Source organism: Squalius cephalus (assembly GCF_949319135.1).
Source record: "Squalius cephalus genome assembly, chromosome: 21".
NCBI classification, from domain to species: domain Eukaryota; kingdom Metazoa; phylum Chordata; class Actinopteri; order Cypriniformes; family Leuciscidae; genus Squalius; species Squalius cephalus.
The window spans coordinates 20,610,397-20,634,627 of record NC_137142.1 but is presented as its reverse complement, the minus strand read 5'-3'; the positions used below and the strand labels follow the sequence as shown (position 1 = coordinate 20,634,627).

The window sequence follows — 24,231 nt, the reverse complement described above, 5'->3', positions numbered from 1 at the left end:
CCCAATAAATCTAAATCCAAATTTTATATAATTTTTGAAAGCCTGGTTACAAAAAACAAAAGTCTCGCCATGTCCCAAGCACACAATTATACTGTTCTCATATTTTTATGTAGCCTATATGACAGACTTCTGCTGCACATGTTGCACTTCATGTTTCATGATTCAAAACCATCATGGCAAACATATGAAGTGTCTAAACTGAAGGAAATAATTCATTATTAATCAGCTTTAATATATCGGGCCAATAACAATAACTTTAAAAATGAACATGTATCGGCCGATACCTATATGGTGGCCGATATATTGTGCATCCCTAACATTTGGTTGTTAAAGACAGCTGCACAGGTTTGAGATAAAATATATATATTTTTTTCTTTAATTAGTTATATACATTTCTCAACTACCCTGAGCGTATTTATATATGCGTTTGGCACACTTTTATCCAAGAAACTTATAGGGACAGGTTTACTAACAGCTTGCGCCAGTGCAAACACTCTTTTAGCATTAAAAAACTGTCAGGAGGATTTACTAAAGACACGAAGTAAAAAATAATGTGAAAAATTTGCGCTGAAGAGGCGTGGACGGTTATTTTTGCGGCGGTTGACCTTATTTTATATGAGTTTTCCTATCAGAAGCCAAATTTATGAGACGAGGGTATTGAAATGAATCATGCAAGGGGATTTACTAAGGTTTGCACTAGTATAGTCAATTTACTGGTATTTGCGTTCTCACTCTAATTTGCCGTTTAGTAAATCTGGCCCATTACCTGCATTGTAGGCGTACATTTATATTACCATAAAATGGTAAAATTTATTTATGACCCAAAAGAAAAACAGTACCCAGATTTTGAGCATAATACAGGGTTAGTGAGGACAATTTTTCCGAGTCTTTTTTTGAAGGTGCAAAATACAGATATTGCTGAATGACCACCAGGGAGCGCTGCATGACAGGATCTTTATTCTCTTCATATGCAACAAGCCAACGCACTGAAAAGCAATCCTGTGTGTAGCAAAAAATGCAAAACATAACATTAAAAATGAATGACATCTGAGTAGAAAGCTTTCTGATGTATTTCTACATTTAAACTACATTAATATCCAATCCTTCCAAAACGTCTGTCATGACAGTTCGCTTTACAGTAATAATGGCAAACTAAACAAACATAAAAATCTTGCAAAAACATGACAATAGTAAAAGAAAACTGGCATTGGGCACAAACAAAATCAAACAAATCAAGAAATTTGAAACAATAAAAGGCACAGATGAATAAAAAATACCACCCCCACTATACAGCAGATTTAACCTGAATAGAAAAGCCTAAAAATAAACATAGAGGGGTGTTTGATAAGGTTAAAGCAAACTGAAATGTCACTATTACACGATACAGTCACAAAATCAGTAATCTTCAACAGCTACTGTGAATTTAAATGAAAGACAATGATTAAAGCATCCCTTCACAGATTACATTGGCATGATGGCCCTCATCTTTCAGTCCAAATTCAACAGTACTGTTCAAAATAAACCAATACAGTTGTAAATATAGGAGCGCACATGCTAAAGTATTCCAAAGCAACACGGACCCATCATAAATTCCCTTTTTTGATTTAAAACAGTAACAAAAGACAAAACCACTTCTGATGCTGATCAGAACACCATGAAAGTCAAAAACAAAGTTTCAGGATCTGGACTGTTACTGTATGGGTTACAAATGTTCATTATGTCAGAGTGTGATTCATGGATGAGCTCCCTTTTGGTCCAATGCCACCCACAGACCAACTCACAATCTTAAATCACTGCCAAGTGTCAAAAAGCTAACCGTTACACTAATATCAAACAAAATGATTTGTTTAAATATATCTGTGTTGAATTAACTGTAGATAAGTGGATATAAAAATAGTAAATAACAAATTTAAGCACTAGATTCAAGGTTTAATGATAACACAGTGATCATGGCGAGTGCATTAGACGTTTCAGTGTCGTCTTCATCTTCCAGTTATTACACTTCAGCTCCTGTATCTCACTCTGCATAAATTGGCAACGGTTGCGTGTGTTCCATTTTTCACCGAATAATATGACAGCAATTTGCATACTACCAGTTTTGAAATGTAGATGGCGATGTTAGAGCGCTTGAACAGGCAGTCAGACAGATACTGAGCAAGGTGTATTGTTGGTGTGACATTTCCCAGCATGCTACATGGCTCATCTCCAAAGTTTGAAGGCAGTCTACAATACGTCATGGAGTATTCATGCTATTTTCTCAAGCTTAAGTCAGTGAAGTACCTTGTAACTGTTATGTTCCCTCAATATCATGCAAATATAATTTTAACTGATTCTGTAATTCAGTTTAAACAGGAATCTGTTCTTCCTGTTATCATTTTCATTTTTTTCAATGCATTTTAAAGTGAGGCCATCTGTAAATCTCATTCAAAAATAAGAAGCTAGAACTACAGTATCAAAACCCAGTTTTAGCTTCAGACTCTCATCAAACCTTTAACACTAAAATATGTAATACGTTTCGTGAGAAGTAATCATCCTCTCTTATATCTCTACAAAATATATGGCTGAGTGTGAAATGCTCATACTCGTTTAAACCGTAGACGCATCTCTACGCAATGCCACTTATTCTTCCTCCTCCTCTTCTTCCTCCTCCTCCTCATCATCATCCTCATCGTGACAGTGTGTGATCTCCTGTGGCGTCTGAGGGAAGAGGTGTGGAGGGTTGATCTCGCTTATGGAACGGGTCAGCTGGTGTCTCTTGCACTCGAGGTCTCTGAAGTCGATGGAGTGGCGGTTGCGCGTGGCCATGGGCGACTCCATGTCGTTAATGTCCACGTGAGCGTGCTCCACGGTCGACTCGTGAGGCATCTGATTGTAAACCACAGACAAAAAAATGTCTACTAAAGGTTTCTTGACTTTTATGGCCAATGTATCAATGGTGGACATTGTGTTTGTTGAGCTTACCAGGACGTGGGCGGCTCTGAACAGGTAGCTGAAGGGGTAGTACAGGAGATTGATGAAGGACGCAGCGTACAGGTCAGCGTAACGCATCACTTGAGACGCGAACAGAGTCTGACGAGAGCCACTGCGGAAAAGACTTCCCATCATCCCGTAGCACATGTCCATGTCATGGGTCACTTTCTGAGAAAATAAGAGATACAGAAACAGCACGGTTTCTTAAGTAATTTGATTTAAGTAATGTCCGTACGACTTTTGTTGTTGTTGAAAGATTAATACTTTTATTCAGCAAGGATGCATTAAATCGATCATAATCAACAGTAAAAACATGTATAATGTTATTTCTATTTGAAGTAAATGCAGTTCTTTAAAACTTTCTATTTACCAAAGAATTCTGAAAAAAAAAAAAGATCACTGTTTCCACAAAAATATTAAGCATCGCAACTGTTTTTTATTATTATTATCACAACATTGATAATAATAATAAAAAAAACTTGAGCAGCAAATCAGCATATTAGAGTGACTTCTGAAGGATCATGTGACACTGAAGACCGGAGTAATGATGCTGAAAATTCTGCTATCACAGGAATAAATCATATTTTAAAATCAATTAAAATAGAAAACAATTATTTTAAATTGTAATAATATTTCACTGTATTTTTAATCAAATGAATTCAGCCTGGGTGAACATGAGAGACATTCAAAAATCTTACCGTGATCAAATGTTTAAACAGTAGTGTAAATTACTTTGATAATCAATCTGTTGAATATTTCTAAAATGAATCAGATATTAAAAAAACATTTTATTTTACTTTCTGCTCAATATTAAAATATGATTAGTGTAATTCGGACTTCAATAAAACCTAAATCTGGTATCCCCCCAAAAAATAAATCTTTTTGTCAAAAATATTGTAATTATATTCTTTGGTGCGCTCTATTTATTTGCGGCACATATCGTTCTATAAAGTATTCGAAAGTATTTGTCTCAAATGCACCTTTTTAAAAAGTGATGCTTTGGAACTTTCATGCACTTTTGGCACATTTTAATTGTGGAAAGACCTGGAAAAAAAAAAATTCCCCATGAAAATGGATTTTTCACTACAGTAACAGGATTGTCAGTGCACAGCGTACTGCTTCCGTTATAAAGAAATATACCTTAATCCTCCTCTGAAGAGAGCTGATGTCGGGTCTCTCATTGCTGCTGCTGTCCAAATGCCTGTGAACAAAAAAAAGAAAGGATGGAGAAAAATGGCAGGGAAAAAAGAGAGATGTAGGGTGAGAACGGTGTCAAAGGAGTTAAATGTAATAGAAGCCATGCACTGTCAGTCTTTAAATAGAAATAAATGCGCACCCCTTTATCTGCATGTCAAATGTCTGCAGACAGCAGGGAGGGAGCGTCGTGTCCTCCTCTGGGTACACGAGTGCATGAATGCCAGCACACACGAGCACTGGATGGTGGCAGTGCGAACATCTGAGCAAGAGTTCATGGATGATACTTACTTGTAGAGCTCTGCCAGGAAAATGTCCAGACTCTGTAGTTCCTCAAACAGTGCTGCAAAACAAAAAGAGAGAACTCAGTGAAATATGTATATCTGCATCCCCACCCCCAATTATTATTTCATTAAAATAATAAAGAAATATCTTACTATCGCAGTAATACACTATTGTACTGTTAAAAAAGTGTTTAATATTAAAATACAATATTATAATACAATATTTTATAATGAAATAGATTTGCTATTATTATTATTATTATTATTAGTATTAATAACAATAATAATTCAATTTATGTCAAAAGTATTAATAGATTTGTTATTATTATCATTAATAATTGTTATTATTATTATTATTTTATTTTACAGAACAGCAGAAAAATGACAATACTATAATTTATGGATGTCTAAATTTTTTTGCTTTCAAACGTTAAACCAATGAACTTATATTTAGGCGGAAAATGCAGGGAGACATTAACGCTTCTCTTTATTGACAACAACAGATTTATAAATGATTCTAATTACAAATTTGGTAAGATGGTTGGAGCTTGTTGCTTTCCCAAATGCACATTATACCACACAGCACTTGCAGAGTAGCATTTACAGTGAATCAAACCTGAAAATGAACACAGTGCTGTGCTTTGGCTTTACTCGGAAACATGTAGTGCGTCAGACTATATTTATATAATTACATCACAACCGTTGCGATTTGATGATCGCACTAAGCCATATCACATTCTCACAACCATGCATTGTCAAAATTCATTAAAAAGTTACTGGGCAACTGGCCCAACTCGAGCACAAGCTCGTCATCTAACGTTCCACTAAAGTTATATTCTATCGTTCCCCTAATGTTATATTTTAACACTCCCCTAACTGTATCATCAAACGTTCCCCTAACGGTATCCTCTAACGTTCACATAAAGTTATCCTCTAACATTATCATCTAACGTTCCCCTAAAGTTATCATCAAACGTTCCCCTAACCGTATCCTCTAACCTTCCCCTAACGGTATCCTCTAACTTTCCCCTAAGTGTATCCTCTAACATTATCATCTAATGTTCCCCTAATGGTATCATCTAACGTTCCCCTAACAGTATCATCTAACGTTCCCCTAACAGTATCCTCTAACGTTCCCCTAACGGTATCCTATAACGTTCACCTAAATTTATCCTAAAACGTTCACCTAAAGTTATCCTCTAACATTCACCTAAAGTTATCCTATAACGTTCACCTAAAGTTATCCTCTAACGTTCCCTCTAATGTTCCCGTTCCCTAACTGGAATAAACTGTATACCGAAAGGGAGCAGAGAATGTGACGAATCATGAAAGTGTCCATAACTTGGGTCTAGCACGAGTTTAAGCACTCTCACAAACACTCTTGTTAAAATTATGGAAGACATGCGACATGAATCTCTTACATCAAATCTGCACTTTGTTGTTTATGATGGGAGAATTTGCGAGTTTCAGTCAGAAATCACACACACTAAACAAAACTCTTCATATCAGCGATGACAAATCTGAATGCCTCTAATTGGCCATCACATTCATAAGCTCAACAGAAAAATGTGTGATTGGTTATAATGCTCATTGCTTCAAAAAGAAATCTGATGGAATGCCGCAGTAGGATAGATCGAATGAATGGTAAGTATTGCAGTTTGTTTAACCAATATTATCACTTAAACATATATTCTATTATAAAAATATTTTGAAACAAATTTCGGTGACTTTTCCAGGTTTTTCATAACCGTACGAACCCTGTTTGTAGTTTTTGTTACAATTAAACTTATTTTATTTTAGTTAACGTTTATTTGATTTCAAGTAGCAACATTTTTTTAATGATTTTAGTTTCAGTTAACTATAATATAATGACTCACAGCTCTTGTCGGTCCACACGTGCAGCTCCTGAGCCAGCTCAGGAATGACCAGGAACGTTCTCCAGCCCTGGCGCTTCTTAGACTTCAGGATGTCTCCGAAAATGTGGTCACCGATGTACAGGATTTCCTTTCCTTTTGCTCCCAATAGGTCACAAACTATATCCGAGGAACCTGAGAAGGAAAAATAAACAAATTCAATCAGGCAGTTCAGACAAGAACTGTTAAATAAATATGAAAAATGACATTCATTTTTATCTTACCACCAGAATACACTATGCCATGCTGCAAGGGACCAGTGTATGTCCCGATCTTCAATCTCCCAGTGGTCTACAGAACAGAGACATGGCTGAATCAATCACAGGAACAAGTTCATCACAGGAATCTACTCAAGTGAGTCTAGCGGAGCTTACCGTGTCCACCTGTCTGAGCACTGTGCCCTCTCCAAAAAACACTGGCTTCCTGGCATCCACCAGAATAAGGTCAAAGTAGGACTGCCAGGGCTGATGAGGTGTACCTGCCTGTAATAAAGAAATAATACATTCAATCTCTCACTGTCTTTGTGTATGCAATAAAAACACAACACAATGAGTTCTTATATGGCCCCTGATACTCCTTGTCTTTATGTTTATATTCCCTTTCCCAATATTTGTTAATAACACATTTTTTAATGAAAAATCTGATGGTGTTACAGACACATCATAACCGGCGAATTGACCCTTAGGGTTTTTTTCTACACAATGCAGCTTGCTACACAAATGATATGTGAAATGTGTACTGTTCTTTGTCACTGGACATTTTCATTGGGGATCTGAGACAAATAAAAACAACAAAGTACCACTGGTATGCTAGTGTACCTACATGAGAAATAAACACACTTACTTTTGGACCATGTGGAAAATCAAACAAGTATGTCATGATTTTCTGAAAGATAAAAGGAGAGGAAATGATGATTTCTAATGAAAATCCAACATATTTTGTCACATCTTAAATGATTAATGTCAGATGGTTGATGAACTCACATCTGTGTACTTGTAGTCACTGTTGGTAACAAGGAACACTTTGGAAACTTCATTCATTCGGCTTAGAAGCAATGGCAATTTGGCCTAAATGAAGAAGACAAAAAAGATATGCAAACAAAAAATTATTATGCCAGTAAACTATAAACTATAATTGATTATAAATAAACATACAAAGCTACATAAGGTAACAAAAAATGCTGGTCTGCATGAGGACTTACATCCTTAACCACATATTTCTCGAGGTTTTCAACCGTTTTCACCTTTAGTGAGCCCTAAAATATCACACAGAAGTGGTTATTCAAAGTATGACATTCACATTGAGTCAAGAAAGGGGGTTCTTTTTATAAATAAATGAATATTTTGACACCTTGAAATGGACCCAATCCACAGCATCTCTGACATCCTGAAACATGCTCTTGTACGACATGAAAAGATCTCCATCTTTAAAGCCCATCTCACAACTGAGGAGGTATAAAAGTAGTATATATAAAATGGCAATTCAGATAATCTACTGCATGCTCAAGCCAGAGTAGCAACAGAAGCATTAAAATGAAGGCACAAAAACAAACCTTGTATATCTGGAGCAACTAGTGAAGAAGTCAACCAGGCAGGCAAAGAGGTATGTCTCTAATAATGCAGAAAGACAAACCATTTTAACTTAATGGACTATACAAAGACTATAGATTCTATATATTCTTTTGCTTTTTGATATTTGTTGATACAAGATTTTGACCTGGGAGGTTGAAGAGTGTGTTGAGGATGTAGAATCGCTCTGTATCTCCACGCTGAATGAACTTGTTTGGGTACAGCTCTCTTATCTCTGGTCTAAAACAAAAAATACAAATACACAACACATTTGCTGAAGGTGTGACCAAGAAAAGTCTACATGAAATCGCAAGTTACACTATTAACTTTCTTAAAGCACATTTCTTGTCTTATAGAGTGCCGAAGTCATGACGTCATTTTGTAGGCCAACCCGGAAGTTAGCGGCGCATGGGTTCCCTCGATTGAAAAGCTATGCATTTTCCCCATAGACTTTTGGAAAATCGCAAAAAATAAGATCTGTGTTCAACAAATAGTTGTGACCCTTACACGTTTTGTCTTGCAAGATAATCTTTACAAGTTAATCCAAAATGTATACATTTTGAAGCCTAAATAAAGCCGTCAGATATAAAATGCTAACGGTAGGCTATAAACGGACTACAGCACACCATGGTCGCGGATCAACGTCATCATCAAGCTTCCTCAAACTTTATTTAAAAAACACGCTCGCTCACTATGATCTGAGCTGTGTATGAACACTTATCCACTTTTTCATGAGAAATATTGCCCATTCGTTTTTCCAAAAATGTTAGAAACTAATTTTGTTTATGCGTGCCTCTCTGAGATTTTTTTAAAATCTTTTGTTTATGTTTTATTTATTCGTTTTTGTTAGTTTATATAAACCTTAATATTATTTTCTTCGTGATTAAGATTAGAATGCCTGATCATTGTGCCCCAAATAAACTTTAAAGATTATCTTTCACTGTATTATGTTTGATTGTATGTTTACATACCATTTGCTAATTCGCCAGAAAAAAAAACGCGCTTTTACCATCTCAGAAGCTCTAACGTTAGCTATGGCCGTATCAATTTCAAATGAAATGACGCACCAGTGCATGTTTTTACAAATAAAAAAATAAATCCAAAAAATGAAGCTTTTATTATCTGTAGATGAATAAACACACAAACAAAGGAAGTACCACGCTTCACTAACCAGTGGCTCTTGAATTATGAGTGCTGACTCACCCACGCAGGAAGTTAAAACCATGAGCACACACAAGGATGTTTCCGTATGCATCTACTTTCAGCAGGTTTCCATACATTGTATCAAACACCAAGCCTCTGAAAGATGTAGAATATGTGTGTGAATCAAAACATGCAGTTGAAATACAGAATAGTAGCATGTTGGGAAAAGGAACTTTCAAATCACCTTGTGGGAAATGCAGGGTCATAGACAAAATTTAGCAGCTCTTGTGGGTAACCAATGGAAACCAGTCGCTCCACAGTCAGATCAAAGCCAAGAGATTCATACTCCGGAGACTTATACACTATAAACAGAGGAGAGAACAGAGGCAAAGTTATCTGATAAATCCCAATACAACACATGAACGAGATGAAAGCAGTAAATGACAAATGTTATCGTATACACTACTGTTCAAATGTGTGAGATCGGCAGGATATTTCATGTTTTTGAAAGAAGTCTCTTATGCTCACATAGGCTGCCTGCATTCATTTATCAAAAATACAGTACTAACGTAATGTTGTGAAATATTATTACAATTTACAATGTAATTTTCCATTACCTGTAATTTTCAGCATCATTACTTCAGTGTCACATGATCCTTCAGAAATCATTCTAATATGCTGATTTGGCGCTCAAGAAACTTTTCTTATTAATATCAATGTTGAAAACAGCTGTGTAGCTTAATATTATTGTGGAAACTGTGCTTTATTTTTCACGATTATTTCAGGAATAAAACGTTCAAAAGAACAGCATTATAAATGTCTTTACTGTCACAAAAGTATTAATTTCTTTCAAAAAATAAAATCTTACTGACCCCAAACATTTAAACGGTAGTGCATATATTAAGAATAACTGAAAAATGGTATGATTGTTGCCAAATGCTCCATTTTCTTCCTTTGCTGGTAAAAGTATGAAACACTTTATAATTTCCATGTCAAAATGAACTTAAAATATTACAAAAAAAGATCATCATTAGCATTTCTATCAATCTCATGAAGGACTTTGCCATTTTTAAATAAACTCTTGGTTGGGAAACCCTATTTTAGCTCATGGTGCCTCATTTCCTATTTTAAACCAAGCCCTTTTTCACAGCGTACTATTTCCATCTTCAATTAGGATGAATCTATAAATGGATTTGGAATGACTGCAATGTGAATGACTTCAAGTTGACAAATGAACTGCTTAATTTTCTGTAGAAACAAAAAGGTTTAAGTGAATCTTTTTTAGGACATGTATAGGCACAACCCAGACTACTACAAAACTTTTGTATTAATATGTGCCATTTTTCAAGAAACCCCTTTGGCAAGATCAGCTAAATGAACATTTCCCCAAAGAAATGACAGGCTTCTGCTTGACAGAGAGGAAGTAAATGTCAACATTGATGAAACGCAGTCGACCCTATGGTCAAGCTTCACAAATATCTCAAATTATCTGTCCTATCATCACGCTTTCATTGTTCAACTAAACATCAGAGACTACTTTTAACTAAAGACACTTGGATACTAACCAACATGGAGTCAAAATGGTGCAATAAAACCTATTTGGTGGCCCCTTCAAATGGATACATTAGGTCAAAGTCTGGCTACAAACACTTTTTGTCTGCTGAAACATTTGCCACACTAAGCAAATTCACTGCACTGCAATTAGTATAGATTTACACAGCAAACACACATTGATCTTTCAGACTAAGCAGCTCACATTTGGTGTTAATATTAGGCTGTGTGCTGGAAAAGAACTTAAAACATTTTACTGTGAATATTATCCCTTGTTTATCATTACAGACCCATAAACAGGAAGTTGACCCATATCATGGATGTCAGTGCACCCATCCATCTAACATGTTTATAGCTTTAAGAGGAAGGAATCAAGCACGTGTCCTCAGACATGAGCCAAGTGAAGACAGGGGTGCTATTTGCAGAGCCATGACACCACCAAATACATGAGATCAAGGGTTAGCTTACAGTACCAGCCTATGGTACTGCCATTTCGCAATGCTTTTGAACTGAATTCGTTTGAACTGATTTCACAAATGACACTCCAAAACAAGGCATGATGCAGACCTCATCTGTCACACAGGCAGTTCATAGAAAGACTAGTACTTCTTACCTGCTAGAGTGTAGTCCATATCAAAGCCAAAGCATTTTATCTTCTCCATTGCCAAACTTCTATTGACAAAAACTCTGTGGACGCAAAAATACAATCAATTTAAGAGTAATGCCATGCATATTCAATATTCTCTTAGTTGCAACCAGTGTTAAATTGAGCAGACTGTATTATTCCATTGGCTTGAGCGCAACCTGTGAGCTGTTCAGCTCTCAGGGAGTTTAGGTTAGTGTAGATAATGATTTACACTGACCTGTGAGAGCAATAAATCTGAATTTATGCATTTGGTTAATTTATATCTATTCCTAGTTCAGCCAACAGCAGCAAAATATGAGGTGGAGCAAATGGCAAGGTAATATTCCTTGATTTCCAGTTAAATCAAGTATTTCAGGTGGAAATTAGCAGGTGATTGACCACTGTTTTAACAAGACACCAAAAACAGAATGGCAAATAAAATAAAATACAATAAAATAAAATCAGGAGAAAACATCCTTATAGCCAGCTGTTAAATCTGTTTTACAAACCTGAAAAACAAGTTTTCCTTTTTATTTTTTGATGACAGCGACACCACTCATTTGGGTAATAAACTCTATCTTTTAAAAAGTTTGATGACGGTATGATTTTTTTATGCTTTTGAAAGAAGTCTCACCATTTCCATTTGCATTTATTTGATCAAAAATAATACAAAAACAGTAATAATTTGAAATATTATTACAATTTAAAATAACTGCGTTCCTTTTTATTATATAATTTGTTTCTGTAATAGCAAAGCTGAATTTTTAGCAGTCATTACTCCAGTCTTCAGTGTCACATGATCCTTCAAATCAATCTAATATGCTGATTTGGTGCTCAAGAAACATTTCTGATTATTATCAATGTTTTTAAAACAGTTGTGCTGCTTAATATTTTTGTGGAAACCATAATACATTTTTTGAGCATTTTTTGATTCACAGAAAGTTCAAAATAACAGAATTTATTTGAAAATCTTTTGTAACAATGTAAGCCTTTACTGTCACTTTTGATTAATTTCATGTACCCTTGCTGAATTAAAGTATTAATTTATTTCAAAAATGTTTTTAGTAGTGTAGCTTTACACTGATATATTAATAATACCAATATATGAAAGGTTATGATGCATCACAATTATTGGCAATCTACCAAAATATGCACTTATATCTGCATTTGAGAAGCTTTTGTACATTTCATTATGTTAAGAGATTAAAAAAAAAGATTTAAAGCTTGGTAAATTAGACTTTGTATTTTAAGTATAAAATATATCTGTTATTATCTTTCACATTTTAAAACAGTACTACTGTCAGTCGTTTTCTAAATTATGTTAAAAGCAGTGCACTATAATTCCTTTTATTTTAGTTCCCCTGATGCTACTACATCTTTAACCAACTATATATCTGAAGTGACACATTCAAAATAATGCTGAATTTACACTAGGAACAAATGAGCTGTTAAGTTACAGTGAAATGATGTGTTAAAAGCATGAAGGAGGGAGATACAGCTAGAGGAAGGGAGAATGAAGGAATGATCTCACAGATTAAAATCCCATCACATGTCTTCCTATGGACACCTACATACAGTCACAGCACAGTGCAAAAGCATTGATGGTTTTGTTCATCTTATATTTTTAGTGCTGTGCTGTGATGGAGTACATTGGAGAAAAAAAACATCAATTAACAAAAGAGATGATCAATCAGCACTGCAGGTCAACGACAAACCTTTGGCATACCTCATATAGGGATGACAGTGGGCCAGTTCCTGAGGTAAGCTTTGTAATAAAGGAATAAATGGACTACATATTATAACAGTAATAAAACCAGCTAATACCACCACATAAAGAACTGTATCCAGATCGCTTATAATTGACAATTCAGGTCTTCTTACCATTAGATTCACTGATTTTTTTTTTTTTTTTGCACTTTGTGACTGCCATGACGTGTCAGAAAACTGCATACAAGTCTGCATATAAATAAGGATTGCTCTTAAGAAACAACTGTTTGCCCTGACAAACACAGTATTTTAGGAACTTTCCAGTATTATGCTGACAGGACAAATTAAACTGCCAAAGGGCATAATTAAATTTAGCCTACTAAAATATGAGATATGAGTATCAGAATGTGCATATACACTATTACAATGATTGTTTTAAAATAAATTATTTTAATACTTTAAAATATGCAATAAGTGAGCACAGTCAGAAAACACTTCATTCTTTTAATTCAGAAAAAAGCTTGCAATATAAAATCCTTTCTTACAACACATGCAAGCTGACATTTCAAAAATGAAGTTGACGGATTTTGACAGACAGACATGTATAAACACATGAAGCAGCATGATGGCACGGCAACAGTAAACATGCTACTATCCATGTCTGTATCTCTTCTTCTTTTTTTTACTTTTTTTAAAAATTAAAACATAATTACAAATCTAAAATTATAGTTTTTTTTCTGTGTACTTAAAATAATTGTGAGCATAAAATATCTCAATGTGAATGTGTCTTCATTATGGACCATAATCTGAACTGGAAGTGAGACCAGCAGCTCATTTAAGGTAATTTCACCAACTGCCTGAATTTACTTATTTTGTCTTGAAACAAGTAAATTTAGGTATGACAATGGATTTGTTTTCAAGTCACCAAGAAACTACATAATCTGATTTGACCAATATAAACGTAACGGCCTGCAAAGCTGAAGGCATAAGTGAAATGTATTAATACCTGTGATGCACCTCTCTTCTGTACTTCTTCATGGATAAACCATCCATGTTGGCTGGAAGGTCTGCATAATTCTGGAGCCGATCACTCCAAGAGGTCGTCATCTTTAACCGTTATAAATCTGAGAACGATACCAACACTTTCTAAAAAGCAAATAATGGTTATAGGTCTTTTAATTAATTAATAATAATAATAATAATAATCTATAATGCAACGCAAGCAGACTGGACGATACAATGAATGTGAATATACACAGCACTTGTTTAGTATCTCAGAGGTTAAATAATAATCTTTATTTTCTAACTTTAACACTGAAGGACAGCTTCGCAGAAACCACACAATATTCTAGAATATGTATTTTTTCTTCAAATACCAAAATGAATGTCGTTATCTTTCATTCTCTACATCAATATTTAGCTGTTATTACAAATAGTGAAGACCACCTATGAAATATGTAAAATAATAACGCACAAATAATAAAATATGAAAACAAACATTATGCACATTACTGGCATCTTTGACTTAAGTTACATAAGAGACAATGAGCGGGTCTCATGCATTTTAAGACTCAAAGGAGCTTTGAATTCAAAACAATTGCCGTTTCATTCAAATAAAGACCATATTAAATCTTCAGACTATTCAGTGGAGTCAGTGTAAAGATTTACAAAGGATTATTAAGATATAAATGTGAGCAGATCTTTCCTCTTGTTCATGGAGTTCCGTGATGGTAAAGTTAGCACACCAGCTAAGTTAACGTTAGCTAACTAACATTCCTTTAGTTATGATCAACTGGATACTACTGTATAAAGGGAGGTAAATGCTTATCGAATGTGGCTATAACACTTATAAACACAGTAATCCTGAAATGATTTAATTCTACTGATTATTGAAACGCGTTATATCTCTGCACAGTGTCAGTACGTTACTTACCTCACACCACCAACAGCTGCAGCTTTGCGCTATCTGCAAACTGCGCATGCGCAGAAGATGCATTTCAAAACAATATTAAAAGCTAATTTAAATGCTATTTATATGAACACTTCAAACCAACAATTACTGACGTATGTCAAAAAACTCTCGCGACAGCAAGAGTCCTTCGGATTCTGCAGATCAAACTCATGATGGGAAACGACTTACGGACGACACACAGCTTAATGCTCATCTACCTATAAATTACAGAAACGTCTGTCTGTCTGTCTGTCTGTGTGTGTGTGTGTGTGTGTCTGTTATTCGCATATCTCTCGAACCGTTAGTCCGATGGATTTCAAACTTGGCAGGTGTCTCGCTACGGGCATGAGTAGGCCTAATAAGTGCAGCGCCAAGTTTGACATTGTTTGGAATAGAAATGCAAAAGATATCGTTAAATATATCGGTAAAAGAAGCACACACTGGCCTTTGCCGCTCTAGCCGCTGGCCACTCCCCCTGTCACACTGACACTGAGTGAGCAGCACAGCCCAGGACCCATAAAAGAAAATGGACTGACAGCAAGCCATTATTTAACTTATTTCTACAAGAGCTATCTCATTACAGCACCACCATCAATGATCTTAAACAGTCAAAGGCTTTAAAAACAAATTCTATTCTAGAAAAATTCCTATGCAACTAATGTGTTTTTTGTATACTCCTTGTAACATTATTTCTTTTAATGTTTGTACCTCTGGCATACAGTTTTGTTCTGTACATATTTGTTAATAAAATTTATTTAAAAAAAAAAAAAAAAGAAAAAAAAAAGCACAGCCCAGGACCAGAGAGGGTCGAAGAAAGTAGCGTTTTCTCGGAGTTCACTGTGTAAGTCTGCTCCCTGAATCGTGTAGTTCAATTTTCCACATTTATTGTATGTCATTATGTCAGTATCAGTATTTGCTTTCTACCATGCACAAATAAAAATGTCACTGAACTTTTATGCACATGTGTAATTGTAACAATGAGCACTCAAACACACCAAACCAACAATTACTAAAAACACACACAAAAACTAATTTTGCACGGGCATTTTGCACTAGTTGGTTTAAACAACTGTGATATATTGTTCTCTTTTAAAATGTTTGATTTTAAAACTGTGATATCCTGTTTTATGTGTAGGCCTATAAATTATGTGTGAATATTCACAAACTCTCTGACAGTGTGATCTCTATCCCAGCAAACACATTTACATCGTGGCAACGTCTGTGGCACGTTGCATTTTTGCTATGGCAACGTCACTGTCTACGTGCTCGCAACATTGTAACAACGTAGAAGACGTGACAGGGCTATAGCAACGTTGTTGCGCGACATTCAGCAACTGAGAGACGACGTTCTGACAATTAATTTGTATGCTATATATAGATATCCCCCATTTAGCATGTTATTTTTAACTGGTTAAAATTAAATTTGAATAACGTTAAGTCGTTTAGACACAAAAACACGTAAAAACAAGACTTAAAAATACTGAACTTTACTTTGCAACGCAAATGGATGATTTGGGCTTATAGATTGGCTACCAGTATAGCCTTTTACTTCATTTATGTTTGGGGAGACCCAGTTCTGTTGCATTGTGATTTGTAATGACAAATAATGATTATTATATAATAACTAAAAATATGAATAAATGTGTAAATTGTTTAAAAAAAAAACTTTATCAGTGTTAATAATGATCTGTTAGGCAACAAAAATAAGTAAAATGCATGCCAAAGAAGCTAATATATATATATTTTTTAATTAAACTAGATGTAGGCCTATTGTTGAAGTGTATGAAATATATGTCCTCAACAAGCACATAACAGTTAACTGAATAAGATCTATTTTGATTTCTTACAGCTCTACAGTGTGGGCCAATTAATATTTGCAGCCTGAATGAGTTTTCTGTAAGTATTAGCCATTTTAGTACAATGTTAACATAAAGTTTTAAAATCTAAAAGTAAAAAAAAAAAAGGTTGTTCTTGTTATTTCTCCAGAATTTACTTTTACAATTTCTCTCTTATCTTTATTGGTGCTGTGGCTAACAGGTTTTGTCATACGTGTTTGTGTGTCATGTCCTTTTCAGTCCAATCTTCGCCAGGTTCCAGTACCCCCTCAAAGTCATCCAGTCAAGTTTTAAAGTATGTCCAACTACAGCTGCAAGTCATGCAGTTTCTTGTTATTTTAGTTGTTGTTGGTCACTTGTAATTCTTTTACCTAACTCAATCCTCTAGTTCACTAGTTCACTTCATCTTGTATGTTTTTTGTATAATTTACAGCTGTGCACACTTAAAGGGATAGTTCACCAAAAAATGAAAATTAGCCCATGATTTACTCACCCTCAATCCATCCTCGGTGTATATGACATTCTTCTTTCAGACGAATACAATCAGAGTTATTTAAAAAATGTCCGGGCTCGTACAAGCTTTATAATGGCAGTGAATGGTTGTTTCTGTTTTGAAAGTCCATAAAAGTTCTTCCATTCATCATAAAAGTGCTCTCTGGGGGGTTAATAAAGGCCTTCTCACAACACCCTCCCCCTGTCGGTGATTGGTTGGAACACTATTTGTTTTGGGTTTGAGTGGTTGGTGAAACCAATTGTTTTTGTGTGCAGATCTCAGAGCCTAGGCTGCCTACAGAGACGCGTTTTTTTGACGGCATGCTTATGGGGCGGGCAGCTAGCGGATCATTAGGAAAGATTAGATGAATGTGATCATTGTTTTTTGGGCCTGAAATCACTGATACAACCTTTAAGTAGCGTTTTCTCGGAGTTCACTGTGTAGTCTGCTCCCTGAATCGTAAGCGCTTATTGTCCCCTTATTATATCGAAATAACGAGTTATGTCAAAATAACAAGATATTATTTCGAAATAACAGATATTATGTTGAAATAACGACTTAATATCTCGAAATAACAAGATATGTTTTTTTTTCTTCTTTCTTCTTCACCATGCGGTTCAGGGCAATACAGCCTGAATATAATTGCTTCAAGAAAGTATTTTTGGGGGTGCTATCGTGGTGCTTTGGCCCATGGGGACGTTATTGAGTGCACTTATTCAATCTCACATTCAATCCCACTACTGGAACTGTTTTCTATAAATACATTTGATAATGATATGAGGGTATGTTTGTTTGTTTTTTTAACCTTGTAGGATGTTACAACGGGGTCCCTGTCACACAGAACAACTAGTAAAAATATTTATTTCATTTTCTATTTTTTTTATTTCATGTCTATTGATAGAGACATGAATAAAACGAAGAGAATGTGTATTTTATTGAATTTTTAATGCTTATGAAGTGTAACTGATAGTAATACGTGTTTAAAAAAAGAAAGAAAAAAAAAGCAGAAATCTGGAAATCATGTACCTTCTCATGCACATGCACACTCATTACAGAAAAGATTGGATTGGAAGAGAAATATCGCCATCTACTGGTGGTCAACTTTAGACCGTATTGCCAGATTTTTAAAACAAGGCTAGTTTTGATATGATTTGGACTATTCAGTGGGGGAGGAATTCCTGCAGGTGGAGGACTGAGGACAATTCACATTTAATTTTTTTTTCTTGAAATCATTTGTATAAACGTCTGAAATATTTCATTTGTAACCCTGCTGGCCATGCCTGTCAAGATCCTTGTCTCTTTGCTGGTTTATACGGTGGAAGATTAGCTTAAGCCATCAAAAACCATTGGTTTTAGTTAGTTAAGAGTTAAGAGTAGTGTAATTAATGTTTACATTTTGGGTCAGACTAGGAGAACAACTAGCTTTAAAAATATTTTTTTTTTTTAAAATTAACAGTTTTAAATATTGTAAAAGAGGTAACATTTTGTGTCTTAAAAGTACGTCAGGGTAAAGTGTTTAATTTGTAATGCACAGGCTGAAATGACATGGCCACCCAAAACATTTAAGCCAAAAATAAAAACAAGATCTCAAATCAAGGGTAAATGGGTTTAACTGTTGAATTTCTGGTCCATTCAGCACTGCGCAAACCTGGACAGTTCCATCGACACACACATCTGTTTAAATGGCCAGACAATAATTTTTTTATGTGCAAATGTCAAACCTGTTGAAAACATAACTAAATTAATGTTTTAATGCTCTCGAAAAAGGTTTATTTTCATCTTAACTGTCACCACCAGAGGGAACATGATAGGCTGTTGAATGGGACAGTCCGCCGGGTAGGCTATATAATGACAAGCACACCCATTTTAGACTCCTTTAGTTGTGACGAAGATGAGTTACGGATCAGATCAATACATGTCCTCGTCCTATAGAAAGATGTTCGGGGAAAACCCTCGTTTTACCGGTTCCACCTCTAGAATGAGCTCCATGTCTTCCAGCGGCTTCAGGTCTCACTCTTTATCCCGCAGCAGCGCCTCTCCCGCGGGCTACTACAAGAGATCGGGCCGGTCATCTTCCTTCTCACCGGTCCATTTCGACAGCGTGGATTTCTCTCAAACATCAGTGTTAAATAACGAGTTTAAAATCGTCAGAACCAATGAAAAGGAACAACTTCAGGGTCTCAATGACCGTTTCGCGATGTTCATCGAGAAAGTGCGCAATCTGGAGCAGCACAATAGAGTGCTGGAGACCGAGCTCGTGAGTCTGCGCCAGAGGCAGAACGAGCCGTCCAGACTCGCAGACCTCTATCAGCAGGAGATCCGCGATCTGCGAGCTCAGGTGGACGAGATAAACAATGAAAAATCACATATTATCATCGAACGAGATAGTATCGAGGAAGAACTGCAGAAACTTCGAGGGAAGTTTGAGGATGAGATGCGAGCGCGCGAGGAGGCAGAGCAGACCCTCAGATCCTACAAGAAAGATGTGGATGATGCCACCATGGTGCGCGTGGACCTGGAGAGAAAGGTCGAGTCCCTCTTGGACGAGATCAATTTTCTGAGGAAGGTGCATGATGAAGAGGTGGTGGAGTTGACTAATATGATCCAGGCAGCCCAGATATCTGTGGAAGTGGAGTTATCCAAGCCTGATCTGACCTCGGCCCTCAAAGAGATCCGTGGGCAGTATGAAACCCTTGCGTCGAAGAACCTTCAGTCTGCTGAGGAATGGTACAAATCAAAGTTTACCAGTCTCAATGAACAGGCCACTAGAACCAACGAGGCCATGAGAGCCACGAGAGAGGAGATCAACGACTACCGGCGACAACTACAGTCCAAAACCATTGAAATTGAAACCTTGCGCGGCACAAATGAATCTCTTGAGCGGCAGATCCGCGAGATGGAAGATGCGCACAATGCCGAGGTCGCAGGTTATCAGGTAAAAATTACGCTTCATATTGAAGTTGAGCATGTATGAATAAACATATAGAAATGAAAAACTATTTTCTATCTATCTATCTATCTATCTATCTATCTATCTATCTATCTATCTATCTATCTATCTGTCTGTCGTCTGTCTGTCTGTCTGTCTGTCTGTATATCTATATCTGAATATCTATTCAAACTATTATTCTTAAGGAGTCCCCTTTAAGTTGTTGTATTTTTACTTATTTTACATTTAAATATAACTCATATTTGAATAAGTGAGTCATGTAGACTAACTCACTGGTTTCTGGAGGTTTGTTGACACAATTAACTTTTTTAAACACAATTTAGAGATTTTACATGCATTTTTTATGAATATATAAGGGAAAGTGTATGTTTTAGGTGCTGTGACTGTTTTGCACAATTTTTACAGGTAATAACCCATTTGCCTTCACTAGTTCATTTAAATGGTCCTGCTGTGTGACACATAAAGGTTTAGAAATATAATCATGTAATTTAATCCCCCAATTATTATGAGCTCATGAAAAATGTAAGGAGTTCAGTAAAAATGTTGTTTAAAATAGTTTGAGTGGAATTATACCACATGACACGGCTGAAACTGCTTGAAATACCATGTCAACTACCCAGAGTTCTCTGTCCATGGTGCTGAACTAATCGCACACAAGAGGTGGCCGAGGTTAATTCCACTAAGAAGAGTCTCTTGATAAAGAGGATTTTGCAAGGGAGATTTCTGCAAGGTCATGCTCACTTGCTGACAGAAACCTGGAAGATATCTTTAGTTAATACGCTGCAACATAAATAATCCAATACATTTTGACGTGAGGTTTTTCCCAGACATGATCTATGACCTTTCATCTCTTAAGAGTGAAAGAAGTGCCACTGTAAATCAGATTAGCGTCTCTGAACTTTGTGCCGAGATGGCCAGTCGTTGTCAAGAGATAAAGGTTCACATCAGCTTTTAGAAGCAGGGCGGTCTAATTTAGGTGCTGAGCTAAATACTCAACACTGAGATGGTTATGTAAATGTGAAAAGTGCAAGATGGTTTCATGTAATGCATTTCCTTATGTTTGTAATTTTATCACAATATTTTTGTGCTAATGCTAATATCGCTGTATGTATTTTTTTTTTTCAATTCCATTAACCAGGAAACAATTGGGCAGCTGGACACTGACCTTAGAAATACTAAGAGTGAAATGGCCCGTCACCTCAGAGAGTATCAGGACCTTCTGAATGTCAAGATGGCTTTAGACATTGAAATTGCCGCATACAGGTAAAGCACCAATGATTCAGTGTTATTGCACATGGAAAAAACTGATACATGAGAATGAAAATGAATAATAACTGACCAGTCTTTGTCGATGTCCTCATAGAAAGTTACTGGAGGGTGAAGAAACCCACTTCAGTTCTGGGGTGACTTTCTCCAGCACACCCAGCATCACTTATGGGTATCAGAGCCGCTCTGCTTTCACCTCAACCCGCAATCCCAAAAAAGAGAAAGAGGAGGAGGTACACGGCAAATCCAAGGCAGCAGCCAAGCGGGAGGAAAACACGGAGGAATCCGCTGTGATTAAGAAGGCAGAAAAGAGTGATGCTGTTGATGTTAACTCTAACTAGAATATTAAATCTAGCTTCCATAGCAATTTTCCCAGCAGTCTTTTGAGTGTTTGGCACAGCAATCACTGCTATTAGCTGAAAACTGCCACTTGTTGTTTATGGTAATTGGTAACACGTTTAAGAAATTGTTATGGTGATATAATGTTTCAGAAACCATCTCTACAGTATGTTGGTTTAATACTCCAGAACATAGGCCTCAAATATTTACTGTGTGTTTCTTGATTGTAGTTTCAGAGAGTATTTTAGTCCTTTTGATGATGTTAGAACTATAAAAATGAGCCTCAGTATGGAAGGATGGCCAAGATATAGCCAGCATTAACACTGATCAAATGATTATGGATAAATTCACAATTATTTATGAAAGGTTTGTTGGAAAGCACTATGGCATATTACAAATAAGGGACCAAACCACTTAATTAACTGTAACACATGCCTTAACTACAATAAAGTCAGTAATTAAAATGTTTGTTCAGTTATGTCTTTTCATTAATAGATCACTCTCAACATCACTGATCGTTTCTGTCCCATTGAATACTTTACAGCTCTTAATGGATATTTATTCTTAAAACTCACTAAAGACTCAGATTTAGCACATTTACCTGCAACTCTTTTACTTTAGGCATAGTGATCTTGATTATTATCAAGACTATGGTTTGAGACTTTTTAAACAATGTTCTGTTAGAGCTATGCTGCCAGTCATAAGTTTGGATTTACAGTCAAAGAAGTCTCTCATGTTCAAAAATATAGTAAAAACAGTAATATTGTTAAATATTATTAGAACCTAAAACAACTGTTCTATTTTAATATATTTCAAAATGTTTTTTATTCCTATGATAGCAAAGCTTATTTTCAGCATCATTACTCCAGTCTTCAGTGTCACATGATCCTTCAGAAATCACTATTAACATGCTGATTTGCTGCTCAAGGAACATTTCTTATTATTATCAATATTGAAAAAAGTTGTGCTGCTTAATATTTTTTGTGGAATCCATGATACATTTTTTTTTTGGTTTCTTTGATGAATAGACAGTAAAAAAAAAAAATCGAATAAAAATTTAATAAAAGTACTTTAATTAAAAAAATCGTACTGACCTGAAACTTTTGAACATATAATCTAGTACTAGCCTGTTCAACAGCAGAAAACTGATGTCCTATTTAAAGGCTCATGGATTCTTTCTCTCTCCACACACAACAGTAAGAGAATTTAAAGAAATGACTATATCCTCCACATGACACGGCTACTGCTTTGCATTGTTCTGAAAGACTAACAATCAATGAAAAATATGGCAGATGCCTTCATGAGTCATTGTCCAGTTAAAAAAGTCAGTAAATCCGCGTTATAATCATGCACCAAGACAGCCCTGGATCTAAAATTCGCACAAGTAAGGTAAAAAGAGATATAGGGATGCCCTTAATCAGATCATCAAATCATGGTTAATGTTATATACCACTTATTTTGAACTATATCCAGTTTTGGACCTGCAATCCAACACACAGAGGTTGGAGAACTGTACTTAAGTGCACTTTTTCAGTATCTGTTCTTTATTTGAGTATTATTTTTTCTGGAAACTTTTTACTTTAACTTCACTACATTTAAAATACAATTATCGTACTTTTTAACTCCACTACATTTCTGTCAAGGTCCTTGAGTAGAGTCAGTCAGGGGATGATTCTGGTTGCAAGGGTTGGATTTTGGTTGGAAATGAAAGTTGGGTTGACATCAGAACCCGACTGATGTTGGTTTCTCATGTCAACCCAATTCTCATTTTCAACCACAACACAACATCTTTCCAACGTTGAAGATCAACGTCAATCTGATGTTGGATTCTATTAACCTGATTTTCATTTTCAACGTTGGGTTTGGTCTTCTAAATGAGAATTTTGTCATTGTTTTGGAGCACACTAGCATATAGATAACAGTAAGGCTAACATATTAAGGCTAAAAAAGTACTAAAAGCCAAAAAACTTTAAATAGGGCACTATTTGAGGGAACAGCCATTTGGGTGCCCGAAACTTATTGAGTGCACTTATTCAATCTGTGTTCTAGAAATAAATTTGAAATTGATATGAGGGTAGGTATAGGCAGGGATAGATTCAGAGGCATAAGGTACTGTAAATATTACATGCAACAATAACAAAACAATGCATTGACATTTACTTTTTACTTTTGATACTTAAGTAGCCTACTTTTAAAAACGAGTAGGCTACTTCTGTACTTCTACTTAAGTAAAAATCGGTCTTTACAACTTTTACTTGTAACGGAGTAATATTTGAGCAGTAGCATCTGTACTTCACTCAAGGAAGTTGTTTAATTAGTCCACCTCTGCCTACACAATACAGTGATAAATGATGTCTGAACCGAAATAATGCAGGCTGTTTGAGGCAGTTCTCTTGGAAACCATTTTCTACAGGGTTAATGAGCACTGAGCAGCGCCTTTCA

At 35.7% G+C, this 24,231-nt stretch overlaps 2 protein-coding genes across 5 annotated transcripts; one reads left to right on the top strand and one right to left on the bottom strand.

The window, feature by feature from the left end:
• Positions 1-939: 939 nt before the first annotated feature.
• Positions 940-15,374, bottom strand: nt5c2a (5'-nucleotidase, cytosolic IIa). 4 transcript variants are annotated; one of them, XM_079855147.1, is made up of 19 exons: positions 14,889-15,145; positions 13,962-14,079; positions 12,975-13,013; positions 11,237-11,310; positions 9,317-9,434; positions 9,133-9,228; positions 8,078-8,169; positions 7,914-7,971; positions 7,712-7,805; positions 7,563-7,616; positions 7,345-7,428; positions 7,205-7,246; positions 6,736-6,843; positions 6,586-6,652; positions 6,326-6,496; positions 4,456-4,507; positions 4,111-4,171; positions 2,962-3,138; positions 940-2,865 (listed from the first exon to the last, which is right to left on the bottom strand). In XM_079855147.1, exons 2-19 carry the CDS (start codon positions 14,060-14,062, stop codon positions 2,620-2,622), a joined length of 1,734 nt encoding a protein of 577 aa, XP_079711273.1. In that variant the 5' UTR covers positions 14,063-14,079; positions 14,889-15,145; the 3' UTR covers positions 940-2,619. The 4 variants fall into 4 exon arrangements, with proteins under 4 accessions (XP_079711273.1, XP_079711274.1, XP_079711276.1 ...); XM_079855148.1 differs by having other exon boundaries at positions 13,962-14,101; positions 14,889-14,959; XM_079855150.1 differs by lacking the exon at positions 12,975-13,013 and having other exon boundaries at positions 14,889-15,374.
• Positions 15,375-18,994: 3,620 nt separating this feature from the next.
• Positions 18,995-22,886, top strand: inaa (internexin neuronal intermediate filament protein, alpha a). The gene is made up of 3 exons (XM_079856176.1): positions 18,995-20,169; positions 21,323-21,447; positions 21,548-22,886. Exons 1-3 carry the CDS (start codon positions 19,126-19,128, stop codon positions 21,789-21,791), a joined length of 1,413 nt encoding a protein of 470 aa, XP_079712302.1. The 5' UTR covers positions 18,995-19,125; the 3' UTR covers positions 21,792-22,886.
• Positions 22,887-24,231: the final 1,345 nt, after the last annotated feature.